The sequence below is a fragment of the Hyaena hyaena genome, unplaced genomic scaffold (genome assembly GCF_003009895.1).
Source record: "Hyaena hyaena isolate Hyena2069 unplaced genomic scaffold, ASM300989v1 scaffold_10, whole genome shotgun sequence".
In the NCBI taxonomy this organism is placed as follows: Eukaryota; Metazoa; Chordata; class Mammalia; order Carnivora; family Hyaenidae; genus Hyaena; species Hyaena hyaena.
This window is the reverse complement of record NW_024080642.1, coordinates 4,065,344-4,086,616: the sequence shown is the minus strand read 5'-3', so window position 1 is coordinate 4,086,616 and position 21,273 is coordinate 4,065,344. Positions and strand designations below refer to the sequence as shown.

At 55.2% G+C, this 21,273-nt stretch overlaps 1 protein-coding gene across 4 annotated transcripts in view; it reads left to right on the top strand.

Moving 5' to 3' along the window:
* SEZ6 (seizure related 6 homolog) overlaps nt 1-21,273 on the top strand; it is a 44,506-nt gene that overhangs the window by 11,482 nt on the left and 11,751 nt on the right. For all 4 annotated transcript variants that reach the window (XM_039251906.1, XM_039251901.1, XM_039251896.1 and 1 more), the window contains exons 2-4: nt 9,293-9,940; nt 10,408-10,541; nt 20,160-20,355. In XM_039251906.1, coding sequence (XP_039107837.1) covers nt 9,293-9,940; nt 10,408-10,541; nt 20,160-20,355 — 978 coding nt within the window. The remainder of the gene's footprint in view (nt 1-9,292; nt 9,941-10,407; nt 10,542-20,159; nt 20,356-21,273) is intronic.

Sequence of the window (21,273 nt, the reverse complement as noted above, 5' to 3'; positions counted from 1 at the left end):
CGCAGCAGGTGACGCTGTAGCAGAGGCCTCATTAATCACCTCTCCAGCCCCCAGCTCTGCAGTGGCAAGACCATATTAGATTTTAAATTGGAAAGCAGAGAACATGGCAGTTAGCCGGGAGCTCCCTCTACCCTGGGCCCCTGGTCACGGCCTCAAGAGAGGGAAGGTGCAGTAGGGAGAAGAGAAGAGAACTGACCCCACCACAGTCCAGAGCCCTGCCCCCCTCTCCCCATGTACCCAGAGCCAGAGGAGCTGTCCAGGCCATATCGCCCTGCAAAGGGCCAGGTTAGAGTCTAAGAAGGGGCAGAATGAAAAGAAGGAAGCACAGCAGCCACCTTGGGGAGAAGTACAACCCATCTGGAAGTTAGTGCCTTTGGGGGCTTGAGGGCTGTATGAAGCCAGGTTCCAGGGTGTGGCATCCATGGGCTAGGACGAATGGTAATGACTTGTGGCCCGTGGGTGTGTTTGGACTTGCAAGCACACATTCATGTATACCCACAGACCCACGTGCTCACAAAGGCACACGCATGCTCACAGGAGGCAGCAAGTCGGTGCGGTAGAAATTTTGAGCCCAGGCTGTGGAACAGGTAGACCCAGTTCAACCCCCTTATTTGCCACTTTCTTCCTGTATGCACTAGGATGATTTCCTTTGCCTCTCAGTCTCAGTTCCTTCATATGTAAAGTGGGAAGTATTGATTCCTAGCATAAAAGCTGGTTCTCTGGGTGAAAGACAGCCCTCAGGAGGTCCATGCCTGACCCAATAACTGTGGGTGCCCTACCCACAGTTCAAGGGCAGGCAGCTGCCCTGGGGCTGCCCCAGGAGCCCTGGGGAGTGGCAGGGCCAAGCTCCCTGGCTGTGCTCCTGACTGGGTAGTGAGGGTGCTGGCAAGTCAACAAAGCACAGCAGGCATTGTCGTCGGACCTTCACACACCCCAATCCCACTCTGGGCCAAATCACGTGAGGCCAAGCATTCCTTGCTTTCTGCCACCTATAAGGTCTTCCTAAACTGGCTCTGCCTGAGCTCCCAAAATTGCGCATGGAACACCCCACCCCTCAGAACACCAGTGCTCAGCCAAGGTTGGGAAGCCAACATCATCGGTGGGTGGCACTCTTCCTCCCCAAGGGGTAAGTGATGACAGGTCAATTCTCCTGAGCCTTTATAAAAAATCTAAAGAAGCCCCATGGCTTCTCTCCCTGCCCAACCCCAGACCGAAAAGAGGGGAGCAGATACTGCCATGCCTGCCATCTTCACTCTCCTGTGGGACCCCTGCTCCAGGCTCTTCCCTTCTGAAAGGCGGTGAAGACTGCAGGAGATAAAGTCAGGTATGAGGTACACTTTCCATTATGGTAGCATTAACCACCTCTTGGCTATTTAAATGTAAATTCGATAACATGCAATGAAATTTAAAATTCAGTGTCTCAATCTCCTAAGCCATGTTTCAAGTGTTGCATCGCCATGTGTGGCTACTGGCTACCATACAGGACACACTACAAAATGTTGCCCTCATCACAAAACGTTCTGTAGATAGCACTGTTCAGGGGTGGACAACCACTGGGTTTAAATCTGTTACACTCAAATTAGTAATCTTAGGAACTGTGCTCCCTGGGTCCCAGTTTCTCCGTCTATAAAATGGAATAGTTAGAGTTCGTATCTTATAGGGTGATCGTGAGAATTGAAGGAGTTAATTCTGGTAAAGCACTTAGAATGATGCCAGGCTTGTGGCAAATTCTCAGTCAACAGTAGCATTCCCTGTTTTTATTCACAAAGTCCTTTTTGGCTCACTGGATCCTGGAAGGTGAGAGCTGGCAGGGCCCTCAGTTACTTTTCCCATTTTGCTGGTGGGGAAATGGAGGCTTGGGTTCAGGAAGTGATTTGGGCAGGGGTACCCAGCCTGTTAGGGGCTGTGCCGGGACCAGGTGGGCAGACTCCTGGCTGTTGGCCATTACCTACCCCCACCCATGCTCTTTCCATCTGGCAAGAAGACCCCAACCCTGAGATCCCAAAGCCCAAGATTATCTACCACCCCAACCCAGGATGGAGGGAGACAAAGCTGCCCCTCATAGCTCAGGAAGTAGTGAACTCTCTGTCCCTGGAGGCATGCCCACAGATGGTAGACAGTCCCAGAGGTTTTTGAGGGTTTACTCTTCTTTTTTTAAGAGAGAGAGAGAGAGAGAGCAAGCAGTGGGGAAGGGCAAAAGGAGGGGGTTGGGAGAGAGAGGGAGAGAGAGAGAGAGAGAGAGAGAGAGAATCCCAAGCAGGCCCTACGTTCAGCACAGAGCCAGACACAGGGCTCAGTCCCATAACCATGAGATCATGACGTGAGCCGAAATCAAGAGTTGAGTCACCCAGGTGACCCTGAAGAGTGTATTCTTCAGTTGGGCAAGATGCTCTCTGAGCCCCAACATCCTGAGTACCAGCCGTGTCCCAAGGTCCCTGTGTGGCCTGGGAAAGCCCTCTGGGTTCAGTTTCCTCCTGCCAAAATGAGGGAGGGATGAGATGTTCACAAAGGCTACATGGGCTCAGATTCTCAAGTCCAGAGTCTTCCTTGCCTGGAGCCTGGCCAATAGGAGGTGCTCCCGTTCATATTTGTACTCCAGATTTGCCTAGACTGCCAGGGGTTGACCAAGAGAGGGTAGTAGGAGGGTGTGACGGAGGAAGGGGGTCAGTAGCAGAGAAAACGAGGAGACAGTCTGGGGCTGGAGGACCCACTAGCTTGTGCTGGCAGATGCTCTTTATCAGTTGCCAGTTGGGGCTGTGCTGGGGAACTGCCAAGGGCTGACTGCCCATCTTCTCCCTGTAGGACCCACCCCTGCCCGCCTCCGCCCTCCCCTGCCCACCCCTGCTGGACAAGGGCCAGGTACTTTGGGGAGAAGGGAGGCTTCCAAGTGTGCAAACAGGCAGAGTCCTTGAGCCCATCCTGCTCTGTGCCAAGCACCAGGGGTCAGCATTTGTGGACACAGATATGGGAAGAGAGATGTCTCCTGCAGGATTCTTGCCCACAGACACAAGTAGTACAAGGAGTGACTGCAGGAGATCAGAAGAGGGAGCCATTGTCATCCCCCTGGCCAGCAGAGATGGCCCCCCAGAAGAGGGATAGGAGCTGGGCCTAGTAGAACGGGGAGGGTTTGAAGAGACAAAGGCATAGTGAGCAAATGGGGCAGGCACCTGTTCTAACAGAGATGGTCCCTCTGAGTGTATTTCTGTGCCCACTTCAACCGCTGGCCCTGCAGGACAGTTCCTTGCCCGTACCCAGAGCCGCCAGGCTGCTGGGGAGATGGTCAGGAAGCCCCAGTTGCTAGAGCCAAACAATGAAAACAGTGAACAGAGCTGAGCTGTGGAGCTGTCCAGCTCTGGGTTCGAGTCTCAGCTTGCCGCTCCTCAGCCGTGTGACCTTGAATAAGTTACTTAACCCTTCTGGACCCGGATATCTTTCTGGGGATAATGACCTTAAGAGTAAGGGGAGGATGAAAGCGACACATGAAGGTGCTGAGTGCATGATGGGCACACAGGGAGCACTGAGTCATAGCGTTACCTGCCCCAGCTGCCTGGCTCCAGACCACAGGAGACAGAATGGGCACATTCAGGCTCTGCCATATCTCCTGGATGACCTTGCAGAAGGCACACCCTAGCTCTGGGCCTCAGTTTCCCCATTTGTCATATGGGGCTTATATTGCCTTTCCTGTCAATACAAGCAGTCAGATAGCAGCAAACCTACCTCAGATGTGAGGATACTGTGCCATAATTACTACAGTAGCACATGGAATCAGAAGCTCTAGAATTGGACCTCAGGCCTCAGGGGCCTTATACGGCCCTGCTAGCCTCTAACTGGGGCCTCTCGCTTCAGGGGACAGGCCTGGGCCCAGTGGCCCTGTCACTATGGAGAGACCAGGCTCTGGCTCTGGGGGGCCCAGGCCCTCTCACTCCCAGGACCCCTTTTCCCTCCCTTGGGCTCTGGGATAATGAGGGTCTACAGGGGCCAGGCCCTTACTAATCCCCTATTAAAACTTGAAAGGGGCCAGGGAACCTCCAGAATAAACTCATTAACTTTCATGGGATAATAAATGTATCCCATTAAATTCTCATTCTTATGCTGGGCCAGCTTAACCTCCAGACCCCAGAGGGGTGGGCTCCCTGCCCACTGTATCCCCAGGCTCCCCCTATATCCACCTGCTGTTGTGCTCCACCCCCCCCAGTGAGCTGAGAGCTGGTGCTACCACAAGGTAGGGATCAAGGCTGACCTCATCTCAGAACTCTGGGTACCCCTCCCCATGCTGGCCTTGTCCCTGTCCTTGGGAGGCCAGCAGCTGTGGCCCCGGAGGGGGAATGCCTGGTGGTACCTCCGCAGGAACTATCAGAGGATCAGCGGGGGTGGCAGATGTGAGCACAGTCTTGACCCTAGGTGCCCCTCACCAAACCCAGGTGACCCCACTCCACAGATGGAGAAACAGAGACCCAAGTGGGCAGCCCCTTGCCCAGGTCGCACAGCCCGTGAGGCACAGATTTGGGATCGGAACCTGAGGTTTCCTGGCTGTCTGATGCAGAAAGATTTGCAATAGCACCACAGTGGGGCAGCCCAGCCGCCCCGAGGCAGAGTCTGAAGCCTGATGCCCCCTGCAGCAGGTCCCCCGGGCGGGGCCACCACATGAGGACCCCCATCCTTCACCACTGCCTCCGCACAGACTGATTCCAGCTCCACAGCCCACCAGCACTGTGAACCCTCGGCAGCCTCCTGGACCTCCGTGAGCCTCAGTTTCCCCATCTATAAGACAGGGACAATTAACACCCACCTAGTTGGATGTTAGGAAGAAAAGTCCCCAGTCGTCGTCGCTTTCCCCAGAGGCTAGACAACCCACCCCTCCTTCCAATCCAAGCCCGCCTGCCGGGGGCATTGAGCACAGGGCTCCTGTCTGTAACCTCACCAAGCTGGGCCCCCCGGAGGAGGGGGCAGAGCAGGCGCCCTTTCCTAAGCTGCCCAGTCTGGGCCTCGGGGGTGGGGGGAGGGGCCTCCAATCCCAAGAGGGGCCACCGGGGGGCGGCGCGGGCCGGGAGGCGGGAGCGGGAGAGAATCCACCGGGGAGGCATCCTGAATGGCTCATTAGTGCCGATGAAAGCCTTTTTTCATTTCGTCTAAATACTTTAAACAGGGCTCCCTCCGATGTCTATTTGCATAGCTTAAGAGCTAATGCGGGGGGAGGGCCCAGGCGACGGCGGGGCCACACCAGGGCCGGGGGCTGCCGGGAAGCTCCGGCCTCGTCTGCAGGGGGGCTGGCTGTGAAGGCGGAGGTGGGGGGGAGGGTACGGGTGTTTCCCGGACCCAGCCCTCTTGGAGGAAGTGGCCCCCGGCCCTTCGTCCCTACTGGAGGAGAGGAGAGAGGAGCAGCCCCGGGGGTGCATTCCTGTGTTCTGGCAGCAGGTGGAGCAGTCACGTGGGGATCGTGGGGGACCCGTCCACCACCTACACGCAGGCCTAGAGGCATTCTGTAATATCCCCATTTAACCGATGAGGATGCTGACATGCTCGGGGTCACACACACCGCCACCCAACAGGGAACGTGCTCCCTCAGAGAGGAGAGGCCCCATCCAGGGCCATCTCCTCCCCACCCTGGGGCTGCCTCACCGAAGCTGGGGCAGGGGTGGGTGGGGGCTGCCCCCAGCCTCCGGCGGTGTGGCCTCTCCCTCAGCACCTCCTTCGAGAAACTACAGTTTAGAGCCCTAAGTCTCATAAAACCCCTCCCAAGTGCCCATTTTACACCCGAGAACACAAAAAACCCCGGAGAGGCAACTTGCCCGTGGCAGAGCTGACCCTTGAACCCAGATATGTGGGACTCTAGGGCCCTGCCCAGAGAAACTGGGCTACTGGGTTCTGGGTTCGGCCCCAGACTCAGATGTGCTTTGGGCACCGGGTGGGTGCTCCCTGGGTCCCAGGCAGAAGGCTTCCTGAGGGTCCAGACCAGGGCAGGCTCAACTCAGGCTCCAGATGCCAGAAATTCCGGCCCAGGCCCTACTTCCAAACTGCACCAGACCTTGGACAAGTCCATTCTTTCTCTGAGCCTTAGTTTCCTCACCTGACTGGAGAGCTCTCTTGGTAGCTCAGCTCTCCTCCTGTGAGGCAGGCTAGTACCATGGGAAGACCAAGGCTTTGAAGCCATGTCAGCATAGGTTAGATCCCAGCTTCACCACTGTGCTACTGGGCAGGTCCTGCCCCTCTAGGCTTCAGGTTCTATGTAATTCCCCTCTCATGGAGTTGTAGTATCAATTCAATAATACAAGATCTGGGACCAGCCTGACTCAGAGTCTGGAAAAACAGCAGGTACCGGATGAGACTGAGCGTCTGGGGCCCTGACACCCCCTTTCACCATCCCCTGCCTCACACTCCCTCCCTCTGTCAAGTCTCTGCACCTTTGAACTCAGCCCAGGCAGAGAACCCCAGGAACCTGGTGGCAGGGGGGACAGGTCACAGGGCCTCAGGCTTCCATAATGCCCTCTCCCCAGAAATGGCTTGTCTCCCAGAAATGTTATCTTACCCTCTCTGACAGTGGGTAGCACCCTCCGGGACCAAGTGGCAGCTGATTACGGAATCAATTTGCTCGTTTGATATGCTATCTCGATCTCATTTAACCAAGTGCTCAGTCCCCCCAGATAACACAATCAGTGCAATCGACAGTGACGGGAGGTGCCCATTAGCTCCGCTCCGTTGCCTGGCACCCACCTGGCAGCCAGCGGGAGGAGCCGGGCCCGCTTTGGTCCCTTCCTGAGATGCAGGATTTCCTTGCCCTCCCTCTCCCAGTCAAGAATCCCACAGGCACCTCCCCTGGGAGCCACGGGCCACATCTCTTATCGGGCAATCCTGGAAGGGGACACTGGTCTTCAGTCTATGTGATTAGAAGGGCTCCTCTTCCTCGTGCCGTGTTAAAATCAGTCTCAGCTCACCTGACAAAGACCGTGTGGCATCTGGGAGGTGGGCAAAGGGAGTAGCCCTGTCCTGGCATGTCATAGGCACTGCCTGGCCCCTCCGTCACTGACTCAAATGAAAGACACAGGGCACTGGCAGACCATCTGCTCTGGAGGGTATGGGCCTGGCTGAGCATCTAGTTTGGGCGTTGTGTCGTCAGTGTCTGGCACAGAATGCCAAAGCACAGATGGGCTGCTTTAGTGGCCATCTCAGGAGATAAGGGTTGGTCCTGTTTTCTCAGGGCCTTGGGGCACCATGACCCAGAACCATGGAGAGCCCTCTGACCTGCACTTATCTCCCCTACCCCGTCTCCTCCCTCCTCCCATTCGTCTGACACTTCAGAGCTGCTATGGGCTCCTGAACAGAATGTAGGCCATCTGCCACTTCCTCATGCCTGCCAATCCGTGGGGTGGGTGTGAGCCTGTGGAATGACAACCCCACCATCAGACATTCAGAGGAACCAACCTTCTCCTTGCAAACTGTTAACTCGCTCTGGCTGAGTTTCCCTTCAAGTGCTCATGCAGCCATTTTGAGAGCAGTTAGAACCAGAATATCTTCCTGGCCTTCTCGGAACTGGCAGAATTCTATATGAGCTGAATCTGGAGCCAGCATCCATTGACCTTTTCCTGGCAGTTAAGGATCTGGAGAGCCTAGTGGGCCACAAGCAGAATATGCATCATCTGTCCAGCGAGGTAGTTGAAAAAAATCAAAATAATCAGTAGCAGAGCAACCTGTACCTCAAACCAGCAACAGCACATACATTTCATCTTCCATAGCCTTTCTAATTGATTAGTAGTGGGCTGCCCGGATAACCATGTTGAGAAGGATTCTGAAGTCCCATGTGGCTCAGTAAGAAATACCCAAAACTGGGGCGCCTGGGTGGCTTAGTCGGTTGAGCGTCCGACTTTCGCTTAGGTCATGATCTCGTGGTTCGTGGGTTTGAGCCCCGCGTCGGGCTCTGTGCTGACTGCCAGCTCAGAGCCTGGAGCCTGTTTCAGAGTCTGTGTCTCCCTCTCTCTCTGACCCTCCCCTGCTCGCGCTGTCTCTCTCTCTCTCTCTCCTAGAAATAAATAAAAAAAAAAAAAAAAAAAGAAATACCCAAAACTGGCTAATAATGGCTGTCATGGATCAGGGCTAAACATTCTATCCCTGCTTTAGACCCTGCCCTAGATGGACCCTGGCCAGTGTCATAAGAAAGATAATGGAAACTTGGAGCGACATAGCAAATGAGGAAAAGAAGTAATATCATCTCCGTTAATCCTAAAAAAGAAACCCCATTTTACAGATGAGTAGACTCAGTTGCAGAGAGTTTAGGTTATTTGCCTGAGGTCACACAGCCTCAAATTTGAAGGATTTGAAGCCACATATGCTTTACTCTAGATCTTGGCTTTTCCGATTCACATCACTGTTCTAAAAGGATCAAAAAAAAAAAAAAGACATAAACGATTTTCTGAGAAATGAGAGAAATAGGACCTCATGGAACCCTACCCAGGATGCCATGCAGCCGTGAGGGAATCCAAAACAAAACCCCAAATATATGAGGCATTTCCTGAAACTAATGACCGGCAGCTTCACTGAGAACAGAAAATGAACTTGAAAACCCTATAATCTTGGGCGGAAAAGTGACTGTGGTGGAGGATAGGACTCTTGCTAAGGGCTTTATCTCAGGTCTTCAACGGACTGGTGTGTGACCTAGAGCAAGCCACGTCCTTTCTTTTTTCTTTTTTAATGTTTATTATTTTTAAGAGAGAGACAGACAGACAGTGAGCAGGGAAGGGGCACAGAGAGAGGGGGAGACACAGAATCCGAAGCAGGCTCCAGGCTCTGAGCTGTCAGCACAGAGCCCGACGCAGGGCTTGAACTCACGGACCACGAGATCATGACCTGAGCCGAAGTCAGATGCTCAACTGCTCAACCGACTGAGCCACCCAGGCGCCCCCATTTCCTCTCTTTGGCCTGTTTCCTCAGCTACAAAACGAAGGCCCCAGTTAGGAATGGCAAATATGTATTTGTCATGTCAGTCTGAGGTATCAAGCCTAAGTGTCTGGAGTCTTATGTTGAGAAGGATTCTGCGGTCGAATCTGAGAATAGCAGGAAACGGTGGAAAGAAAGATGATTAGCAGTGTCCACCTCTGGAATCAGAGGGGAAACATCCTTGAGCTATGTGATATCACCTCCTTTCCAGCTCTCCAATCCTATAGCTCCTGGTTGTCAAGAGTGAGCACCCTCCCCAAGGTGCTTTGTCAATGGAGAGATGGATCTCCTACTATCTGGACCAGGTGAGATGCTGCTCACTGTGGGGCCGGGGGGCACCTCTGATCATTCGTTATTATTTCAGGACTCTTCTCAGAGACCCCAACCACGGGGGAAGGGCAGGCCCCAGGCATCGAAGAGACGGATGGGGAACCGACAGCAGCCCCCACACCTGAGCAGCCTGAGCGAGGCGTCCACTTCGTCACAACAGCCCCTACCCTGAAACTGCTCAATCACCACCCGCTGCTCGAGGAATTCCTACAAGAAGGGCTTGAGGGGGGCGAGGAAGGGCTGAAGCCAGCACTGCCCTTCCAGCCTGACCCACCTACACCATTCACCCCGAGTCCCCTTCCCCGCCTGGCCAACCAGGACAGCCGCCCTGTCTTCACCAGCCCCACTCCGGCCATGGCCGCGGCACCCACTCAGCCCCAGTCCAGAGAAAGACCCTGGAGCCTGGAGTCAGGGTCCCCTGTGCTTCGTATCTCAGCCCCCCTACTACCAGTGCCCACCCCAGGCCCAGGGGAAAGGCCCAGTACCACACTCCCTAGCAGAGCATGGACTCCAACCCAGGAGGGTCCTGGAGACATGGGCAGGCCGTGGGCTCCAGAGGTCGGGTCCCAGACCACGGGGCTCGGGATGGAGGGCACCATCACCACCTCTACAGCTTCAGGGGACGATGAGGAGACCACCACCACCACCATCACCACAACCATCACCACCGTCCAGCCACCAGGTCAGCTACCTGCTGGCTTGCAGATCTGGAAATGGGGATGGGGGAACTGCAGGGCCCCTGAATTCCTCAGTCTCTGTCACGGTGCCACCCTGCCTTGCCCTTGGGCACCAAGGGCCAGCGTGCAGGAGGCATGTGGATTGGAACCAGATAGACCTGGGTTCAAATCCTGACTGGAAGCATCTCCAACAGACCCTAGGAATTTTGCTGAACCTCTCTGAGCCTCATCTGTTAAATGGCGATAAGAAGATGTACCTCAATGAGCCATTGTGAGAACTGAGATAAGGTTGCACATAGTAGGTGCTCAAGAAAAGGTGGTCCCTTCTTTCAACAGGGGAATAGACGGCCTAAGAGGTGGGCTTCACCATACACACACACACACACACACACACACACACACACACACCGGTCAGCCTTGGTTCAATTTCACCAGAGCTGGGCTTAGCCTTTTGTTTCCTCCTGCCTCCCAGGCCCTTGTAGCTGGAATTTCTCAGGCCCAGAGGGCTCTCTGGACTCGCCCACAGCCCCCAGCTCACCTACTGATGTCGGCCTGGACTGTTTCTACTACATCTCCGTCTACCCCGGCTACGGTGTAGAAATCAAGGTAAGCAACCTGGATCTGGCAGGGCTGGTTATCTTTCCAGAAAGATGCTGGCTACTGTGGGAGGTGGGGATGCTCAGGGGCATCTGCTGGAGGGGGGCCTAGAGCCAGGGCTGGGCTGAAAACTTGGCCAGCTTTTGCCCCATGCACCAGGGAGGAAAGAGCTACTGTTCTCCACCTGCAATGCCTTAGGTTGAAAGGGGCTGTGGGAGGGACAGGCGAACCCGTGCTCTTCCCGGAGAACTCAGGAGACCTTGAGAAGGGACTCTACCCTCGGAGGGGCAGGGGATTGGGTGAGCCTCTGAATTTATGTGGCTGAGGAGCAAGAACTCAGGGCTGCATGGTTGGGCCCAAGTGAGCCATGGACTCACTTATTCACTCACTCATTCCTTCAGCAAATACCCCCTGAACGGCTCCTCTGGGCCAGGCCCTGCGCTGGCTCCTGGGGTGCAGCGGTGGGAGAGACAGACATGGGACACCATTAGCTGGTGGGCGAGTCAGACCCACAGTCCCAGCCTCCTGCCGCCTGCCTCCCTGGGCCATCTCATCCCTCCCTTGGGTTAAGACTCTCTTAATCCTTACACCTGAGCCTACAGGTCTTCATGGATGTCCCATAGGCTCTTCCACCTCCATGCACCTCAAATCCAACCCATCCCTTTTGCTCACCCAAACCTGCTTACCGCACCACTTCTGACCTCATAGATGGACCTAACCCATCAGAAACACGGAACAGGGCCACCACTGTGCGATGTGGATGGCCCCTGGAACTGTGCACAGCGAGGCCGGCCTGGCCCTTCTTTCTCCCTTGTCCCCGAGTCTCACTGGCCCCTGCCCGTGTTCTATGATGACATCCCCCAAACCTCAGATCTGCCTGCTTCTCCCCTCCATCCCCACAACCACCACATGATCCAGCCTCCATCATCCCTCCCCTAGATGATGCAGTGGCTGCCTCACTGGTCACCCCACTCACGCTTGTCCCCACTGTCCCCCACCTCCCCTGGAGTCATTTTTTTTAATGTTAATTTATTTATTTTGAAAGAGAGAGAGAGGACACCTGTGCATGCATGGTGGGGGTGGTCAAAGACAGAAGGAGAGAATCTCAAACAGGTTCCACACTGCACAGAGCCTGATGTGGGGGTTGATCTCACAAACCATGAGATCGTGACCTGAGGTGAAATCAAGAGTTGACACTTAACAGAATGAGCCACCTCGGCACCCCTGTGGTCATTTTATTCTATTCTATTTTATTTTGTTTTGTTTTGTTTTGTTTTATTTCATTTTATTTTTATTTCAGTAAGCTCTGATGCCCAACGTGGGGCTTGAACTCATGACCCAGAGATCAAGAGTCACAAGCTCTTCCAGCTGAGCCAGCCAAGTGCCCCTCCACTGCAGTCGTTTTTCCCACATGAAATCAATCCTCCACACACACATACCTCCCCAGGGGCCTCTGAATCACAGCCAGTCCCTCTGACCCGTGTCCAGCCACTTCCTCCCTCATTGTCTACTGCCCCTTTGCACTGAGCAACATGCAGCTAACTGGGTGGGCCAAGCCCGCCTTCCTCCCTCTGCCCAGAAGAATGGTCCTAATATCCCCACCCAGGACTCCCCCTTGGTGTCACTTTCTCTGTGAATTCTCCCCCGATGCCTCATCCTGGGGGTCTGTTTAGAGCTGGCCAGCTCCCCAGCTGGACCTCGAGCTCCTTGAAGGGTACCTTAGAGTACAGGACTCCACGGACTGACCGAACGGACAGGTGGCTGGAGGACAGAAGGAATGCAGTGACATTGGCCTGAGTCTGGAGACAGAATGGAGGTGGAGAGAGGCATTCAGCCCAGGTGAGGGAATCAGGCAGGTGACGGAGGAGCACAGAAAAGGGGGTAGAGGAGGCGTCCAGGAAACAGGGCGCTGTTGCTCGCTCCCAGCTCTCGGCCTGCTCCCCACCCAGCCCAAAGCCTCTGGATCTGGGCCTGCAGCCAGCTACACCTGTCCTGGAGATGTCAGGTCCAGGTCGCTGAGCCAGGCCCAGAGTGGGGGGCTCTCTGCCACCACTGGTGGATCCCTCCCCTTCTTTCTGTAACTGCTCCTGCTCTGCCAAGCCCCGTGCCCCTCGCTCTGGGCTGACTGGGAGGGTAATTAGGAGCAGCCACCAACACCCCCCTGAGCCATTAGCACTCAGTGCCGCTTAATTAAGGTAATTAATGTAAAATCATCACCTAATGAGAGGTGGCACCGGCTGTGGCTCACCGGGTGGAAGGCGCCAGCTGCAGGTGTGGGAAAGGGGACGGGAAGGGGCAGATGCCAGGCCGGGTACCCTCCTGCGAGCCCGGGCCGTCTGCATCTGCACCCCAAGCCTGCCATCCCCACTGAAGCGCAGCAGGCCAGGCCGGGCCCAGTCCTGGTACTCTCCACAAGGGAGCAAGATGCCCGCTTTGCCTGCCCCAGCCATGGCCCGGGCACGAGCCCCACCCTAGCTGCCCTCCCCCACCCCCCGTATAAGCCCTGTGTCTGTTGTCTGGTGCTGCCACATTTTTTTTTCCATCAGAATATGAAAACTGTTACCAGGCAACCTTGAGAGGAAGACCTGCCCTGCATTGCTGTCTGGAAATGTGGCAGGCAGCTGCTGGCTGCCTCTCTACCATGGAGCACAGTCCTTGGGGACCCTATTGGCCCTGATGGCCTGAATCAGAGTCTGAGGCCATGGCAGGAAGGCCAGGAAGGAAGGGGCAGAATCAGCCGAGGCTGGAGCAACCGTTAAGGCTCGGCTCCTTCCGGGGCCAGTTCTAGCAACCTCTGCTCCTAACTGGGCCTCCTTGCCACGCCACAGAGCTCGCTTTGGAACCTGAAACACTACTGATAGATACTGCAGACCAATGCCCGTGGATAGTTGGGAAAACTGAGGCTAGCAAGGAGAGGGAAACGCCCAAGGTCACTCAATTAATCACTAACTAGTGTGTTTTGATGAATGACTTTGTTCTCCGAATATAAATTGAGCAATTACCGTGTGCCAGACTCGGGGCTGGCGCTGGACACAGTTCCTGGGGGTGACAGAAGCCGTAAACACTGACCACAGAATGCCCACCGCCATTGGGACAGAGTGGGAAGCGCAGGGGACTGTGGGAATGCCTGGATGGGGCACGCTTCGCCAGCCGGGAGGGTCGGAGAAGCATTCTGGAGGTAATGAGACAAGTGAGAGGTCAGCAGACAAGCGGGCTGGGGAGCGGCGGGTATGTCAAGCTGCCCGTCGAAGGTTTCCCAGGCAGTTTGGACAGGTGACTTTATCACACAGGAGCAGAAGGTGAGCTTAGGGGCTTCTGGAGTGTGCTCCTGCCAGAGGCTAGGCCAGAAAGCAGGGCTCTTCTGCCCAGGGCAGCAGGGGCCGAAATGGGTGAGGCGGCTGAAAAGCCCAGAAGGTGCCTGTGGCTCCTTCCGACTGGGGAAAGGCTTGTGGCTTCTCTCCATTGTGGGTAAGCCCCTGCCTGCCCCTCCATGAATTCACAGGGATGGTTCAGGGTACATAGAAAGGATGGAATCTAGGCAGGGAGGATGGGAGAAGCTACGGGAGGAGAGGAGCATGTTGAGGACCCACAAGTCACATCCCTGACACCATGCTGAGTCCCTACCATGTGACCACAGCCCTGGCTAAAGTCCGGGGCCCCCAGGCAAGACCCTTTGCATGAAGAACAGCCTCACAGTTTCCAGAATCTCTACGTCCCCAGCTCTTCGTGTCTTGGACCACAGCCCCTCATAACCTGCGTTATGCTCTGCCCCCTGGCCTTCAGGGTGCTGCAGCTATTTGTGAGGCTAGGGTCTGAGACGCCCCCAGGAAGGGGGCAGATCAGGCCCGCCATAACCAGAAGAAGTTTGCCTGTTTCAGCTGGCTGGCGTCAGGTGCTGGGCTAGGCTCTCTCTTGAGAGATCCAGAGAAGCCCCTTCAGGATGGCCCATGTGGGTCCCATCCCCTCTCCAGGAAGCCAATCTCTCCTGAGGGCTTCAGGCCTTTCTGGGCCTGGCACATGCCTCTCGTTGCACTTGGCATTCCAAGAACCTTCCCACTGCCAGCCTCCATCTTGGCTTGGCTGTTCTCTGTACCATCTGGAGCCTGGGCGCAGCTGCCCATAGTCCCTACCCTCGTGCCCCAGGTGGCTGCACTGGAACACAGCTCTCCTGTGCCAGGTCAGCTGCCAGTTTTATAGCTGGGACACTAGGACCAGGCCTGATGTGGACACCAGTAGGGTGGCGGGTCAATGGGGTGAGATTCCTGGGCAACCTCCTCTTTTCTGGCTCCTGGAGGGCTCATCTGAGGGGGGTTTCAGGGACACGGGCAGGTCTAGCCCCATGGATCTAGGCCCCTCTCCCCATCCCTAAGGCAGACTCTATCCCATAAGAGTTTGTAGACAGCAATCAGTTCAGACAAGAGCACAGAGGCGGCCATGTGGGGCTGGGGCTCCAGTCCTGCCTCCGCACCCCATCTCTTGGTGACTGGGCAGAGCCCCTGGCCTTCTCCCGACCGGTTTCCCTCTCTGTAAAAGGACATGAACCAGATGATGCAGAAGGTCCTTCCCAGCCCATCCTCCTGAGCATCCTTTTCTGGGTTCAGGAGGTTTCCTCATAAGCCAGACTGGGCAGTGGCCCCTCAAATTTTGACCCTGCTTCCTACTTCTTAGCAGCTGTAGAACCTGGGTCAGAGAGAGGGTGGCTCCCAGGTGCAGTGCCTCCTAGGCAGAGCCTGGCAGACCTAAAGCTGAGGGTCTTTTGGTGACAGCTGTCACCATGGCAAGAGCCATGGGCTTACCAAGGTAGGGCCCAGATCTCCCCAGGAGAGCAGAAGAGAACCACTAAGGTGTGCTTGGTCTGTGCTAAGCCCCTTACAGGTGGGATCTAACTTAATCCTTACAACCCTATCACATGGGTATAGCCATCCCATTTCACACACGAAACTGGGGTTCAGAAAGGTCCTGTGACTTGCCCAAGGCCCTTTCAAGTAGTCAGCAATGGAGTCGGGGTTTGACTCTAGGACTTAAGAGCCCCTGTTCTTCCCCTGGCCCAGGAGGTTGGAACCGTGTGGCAAATCAAAAGAGGGAGTCCAGCTGGGGACTGTTGGCGGGGGGCTGCACCCCAATCCCTTTTCTCAACTCAGCCCTGCCTAGAATTCCTCCAGTTTGGCGGCAGGGCCTGGGGCGCTGTGCATGAAGACAAAGCCCTGAACCAGGAATCGGGGGTCCTGGCCTGGAGTCCTGGCTTTGCTGTGGATTTACTGTGTGACCCAAAGAGGAACCTTCAACGTCTCTGATTACAAGGTTCCCTTGTCTATAGAGTGGAGGCAAACACAATCTGCTCTGCCTCCCTTATTGAGATTTTGTGAGATCTGAGAGGATAATGGATGTGAAAAAGCTTGGAAATCTATAAAGGGTCTTGGGGGGAAAATTGTGATTCTAGTATTGTTTGGAGTGGAGAGGCACATGGATGGGGGAGCACATGGGTGTGAGGGCACACGTGTGCCATGCCAAGTGTTTGAGGAGGCTGTGTGCATCAACTGTGTGCATCACGCGTGGGTGTTGGTGGCCAAGAGGGTTTAGTGGAGCAGGGCCTGTGGCCATCTTCCCGGGGTTGGGGGCTCAGGTGCTGGGGGTGGGGCTCAAACACCAGAGTCACCCTTGAGCTCGTCTGCCTGTGCAGGGTTTTACTCGGGGGGGGGTGGGGTGGCACCATCCCATCTATGAGTCACACCATTAGGGCATGTTCTGGAGACCTGACTGACAGCTTCCGTGGGGACAAACAGCCAGTCAAGGCTGATGGTCTGGGGTTGGTGGAGCACAGCCTAAGTCCTCCTCACCTCCCATTCAGGAAGGAGTCAGCCCCCTCAAAGTGGCTATGTTCCCTCCCTTGAACGGCCCGCATGGTCTGCTGGAAGCCGGACAGTGCTAGACAGGGTTGTGCGGGAACTGTCCTCGCCTCCCTCTGCCCTATTTTCCCCCTGCCCGGTCCCCCGCTCCCACTCTTGTCGCCGGCTAGGGGTGTGGGAAGACAGCCCTTGTGAGCAGAACTGACATTTCAATCTGTCTCCCAAGCTCTTCAGATGCCTGCAAATTGCATCAAGACTTCATCACCCTCCTTGTCCAATGCTCAGCCCTGTCTGGCCCCTGTCAGGCCTGGCCTTCAAACAAGTGACAAATTACATTGCAGCCACTGCAGCAGGCCTGCAAGTGGGTGCTGGGAACCCAAGGGACCAGAGCCGCACAGACAGCCCCTAGCCTAGAACAGGGTGCCTTCTGGATGTGAGCCCCAGGCAACCCAGGACCACTCCCTTCCAAGATCTCACGGCAACCCCTCACCGCCAGGCTGGGCTAGAAGCCAGGCTGGCTTGAGGGGGTCATGCCTTCTCTTGATCAGAGGGAGGCAGGGGCCTCAGCTCCCAGTTTTCCCAGTTTTACCCCGGGCTTCAGAGGGTGGGATCGAAGGATGGTTGTTGAGAACGTAAATCTTGGAAAGAGCCAAATCTGGCCAAGACCCAAGTCACTCTAAACCAGGAGGGCCTGAGGTCTGGGAATAAAGATGTAGGGCCATCTGGATGTCTGGATGGCTTTCTGCAGGTAACACCACCAGGAGGTTGGGAGGGAAGGAATTGCCTTTGTCTCCAACAAGGCAAGACTCTGCTACTTAACATCTTTGTGATCTTTTGCTGAGTTCCTTAGTCTCTCGGAGCCTCTGTTTACTTACGGGGATCTTACCACCTGCCTTATGGAAGTGTGGTGAGAATGACATCGTATCTATAAACAGAACAAGGCTTGACCCTCTGTAGGTGCTCCGTGAATGGTCATTGTTGTTGTGGGGCCGCCTCTGCTGGTGGCAAAACAGCAGGGTCAGGAGCTGAAGCTGTAGGTCAAAGGATGTTTACGGGAATGAGGCAAAATGCTAAGTTCATTTCCCTTCCTCCTCCTTCCCAGGACCTCTCAGACCCACCTGCTGCACGCTCTCCCTGTGCCCGCAACCCCTCCATTCCCCCCTGGAGGATTCCTGCTGCATGCATTCAGTGCCACTTAAGTCAGAATTATATGCTGCCTGGCATCTCTCGATAATTACAGATTCCACGTGTGTGAGTCTTGTTTGCCCAACTCTAGAATCACAGAATCTCCAAGTTTGAAGGGACCTCATGCAGCCTCTGCCTGCAGCAGGAATTCCCTGAGGAATGTCCCTGGCAGATGGTCAGGCAGCCTCCACCCGAATGTGCCCTGTAAGGGAGCTCCTCCGAAGAGACAACACTGGGGCCCCGGCACCCTGCCTTGAGCCTTCTTGTTGGCCCCAAAGACCCACCAGGTCTTCTCTCCCAGACAGAGAAGTCCCCAGGGCACATCTGTCCTCAGCACCCACAGTGTGAGGGGCCGAGAGCTGTGGCTGTCCCCTTGGACCTGGCTGGGCTCAGCATGCATCCTCTGTGCTTCTCAGCTCACAGGAATCCAGGAATGTACCTCCACTGGTCCACACATTCACTCTCTCCACACCTCTTTATTACGAATGGCCATTGAAGAGGGCATTGTGACCCCAAACGCCACCCTGGGCTCTAATGGAGAGGTACAGAGAGGACAAGTGGGGAGGGCCTGAGACAAAGGTATGGACTAGCCTGGCTTCGAGGCAGAGGGTGGTGGTCCTGAGATCTGGAAGAATGACCAGCTTCACCAGGAGGGCAAGAAGAGAGGGCATTCCCTGTGCAGGCTCCTGCAGATACAAGTGCCCAGAGGGGAGGTGTAGCCTCTGATCGCAGTGCCAGCAAAGGAGGCTGGCAAAGCCACTGGGGCCAACTGTGAGCTGGGAAGTTTGGACCTTGTCCCCTGGGCAGTCTGAAGTCACGAACAGGGTTTGGGTAGGAGAGAGACATAATGTGATCTGAGTCACCCAGGACCCAGCAATGGGCTGGGGATGGGAGCGGGGAAGACCATTCTCCCGGTGAGAAAAAATGCACAGGGGCTGATCAGAGCCAAGGGATAGAGAGGAAGAGCCAGCTGGGCTCCTTGTACCAGGGAGGGAACAGTCTCTGGGCTCCTTGTACCAGGCCACACTGCCACTGTCCCTCTGGGCTGTCTATTGCTGTCTACTCCTTGATTGACCGAATGAAGTCATGGAGCCCAGAAGGATGACCAAAGGATCAAGGGCCTGAGGATTGGGGTGGTGGCAGAGAGGACTGGGACAACCAGAGGGAGGACTGGAAATAGAGGCCCAGAGGGCACCTGGGTGGCTCCGTACATTGGGCGTTTGACTCTTGGTTTTGGCTCAGGTCATGATCTCACAGTTCATGAGTTCGAGTCCCACATCGGGCTCCATGGAAGCCTGCTTGGGATCCTTTCTCTCCCTCTCTCTCTGCCCCCCCCAAACAAAATAAATAAATAAACATTTTTAAGAAAGAAAAAAAGAAAAAGAGGCCCAGAGAAGAGAGTGGAGACTGATAGCTGGCATGTGGAGGCGTGCAGCGTAAGGCTTGGCTGAGCAGACAGCAGGGGCCAAGTTGGGCAGGCCCCTGAGGGCCACTGCAAGGCATCAGGACTAGATGGGGAGGTGGCGGTTGTGGGCTCCATGGAGCCCCCCAGAAGATTTCAGCAAGGAAGCGCTTTGATGGGCCACAGGTTGGGGCTATTAGCTGGCTGCAGTTCAGAAAGTATTGATGCAGAGGGAGGAGTGGGTAAAGCCCAGCAAGTGGGGGGCTGGCCAGAAGGCTGCCTCAAGGATCCCAGTGAGCAATAGTTGTGAGGAGATGGGAAATGGCAGAGGGAATGAAGAGTGGTAAAAAGATTTGGGTCCAACAGACAGAACTGAATGACTGATTAGACGTGAAGTATAAGGGAGGAGGCTAGATGCCAGTTTATAACTTGCGAATTCATGTGGACAGCGAGGGAAGCTGCTGGCTGGGTGTGGGGTGGCTGAGTGTGAGGCAGGCTGAGTGTGGGGTCCGGCAGGGGGCGTCCAGGGGAGGCTGGGCACATGGGTCTGATGCTTAAGACCTCACATGGCTGGCCAGGCCCTTGGACACCATCTAGTTCAACACACCTACTCCACGCCCACTTTACAGAAGAGAAAACTGAGCCCAGAGGAGTGAAGGGATAAGAAGCAGCTGGTGTCCTGGTGTCATTGAAAAGCTTTGGAGATGGGGCGCCTGGGTGGTTCAGTCTGTTAAGCTTCTGACTCGATTTCGGCTCAGGGTCGTGGGATCGAACCCTGCATCGGGCTCTGCACTGAGCATGGTGCCTGCTTGGGGTTCTCTCTCTCTCTCTCTCTCTCTCTCTCTCTCCCTCTCACCCTTCTCCCCCACTCACACATGCTCTCTCAAATTAAAAAAAGGAAAAGAAAAGAAAAAAGCTTTGGAGACAGAAAGACATGCTTATAGATTCCAATTCTGCTAATAATATCTATGTGACCTTGGATATGAACTTCAGATCCCATCTCACAGGGTTCCTGGGAAGGTGAAATGAGCTTCTCCTGCACTCAAGTGCCTAGCTCAGGGCCTGAGGGCTTAAGTAGCCAAGTGTCGCTGAGGATTAGCCATGCCTGGGGCCCCTGGGATCCTGTAGGCAGCAGGGCTCAGTCAGCAGGAGGAAGCCTGACTGCCCTGCTTTGCTCTGTCTGTCCCACGGCAGATCCAGAACATCAGCCTCCGGGAGGGGGAGATGGTGACTGTGGAGGGCCTGGGGGGCCCTGACCCACTCCCCCTGGCCAACCAGTCTTTCTTGCTGAGGGGCCAAGTCATCCGTAGCCCCACCCACCAAGCAGCATTGAGGTTCCAGAGCCTCCCACCGCCTGCTGGACCTGGCACCTTCCATTTCCACTACCAAGGTAGGCCTGGGCAGCTGAGGGGAGAACGAGCCCAGACTGGGAGCCCTCATCGGGATCTCTGGGGCTATGATAGGTGTGTATAGCGGGTGGAGGGCAGACAGCGGACAGGCACAGGTACCCGGTGAAGCTCTGTACAACTAAAGGGGATTGTTGCACATCAGACACCTCCAGAACCTTCCTTCCTCCACCTACTACCCTGTAGAACACTGGTTATAAAGGGGGCCTGACATAGAACCACAGAATCGGGGGTGCCCATTGCCATTCATTCATTTAGTAAAGTTTTCCTAGGCATCTGCTCTTTGCCAGGCCTGTACTGGACACTGGCAATATCAAGATGAACCCTCCAAGTCCTTGCCCTCAAGGAATTCAGCATCTCTTGGGGGGCGGGGGGGAGGCAGACACTTAAGCAATAACAATAAAGATATCTCCCCTAAATTCAAGGGAGTCAAGGTCAAAGGGGCTTGATAGTGACCATCAGTAGGTCCTTTGCTACCAACAACCTGGCCTTCCTGAACCGCCTCACTCACCCTAGACCTGGTTCATGCCCCACTCAGCTCAGAACACCTCTGGAAATAAGGGAGTGGCAAGATATAACGGGAAAATCATAGATTCAGGACATGGGCAGATCTGTGTCTAAATCTCCTTCCCATTGGTTGACCTTGGACAGGTCATTTGACCATCGTGACCTCCTTTTCCTCTGCTGTATGATGTGACCAATATACTACTCCATAAAGTCTTGATGAGGATTATACAAAAGGGTTCACGTGAAGTACGCAGCACTTAGCATGTTCCATGAAGGAACCAAAACAAGTATTAAAGAGCTGGCAGAATGGGAAAGGGAGTGCCCCTCTTCCATCAGCATCTCTCCTGGCCCCCTTTCCCCAGGCAAAATGTTCTTGATCCCTTGTACTGCTGTAA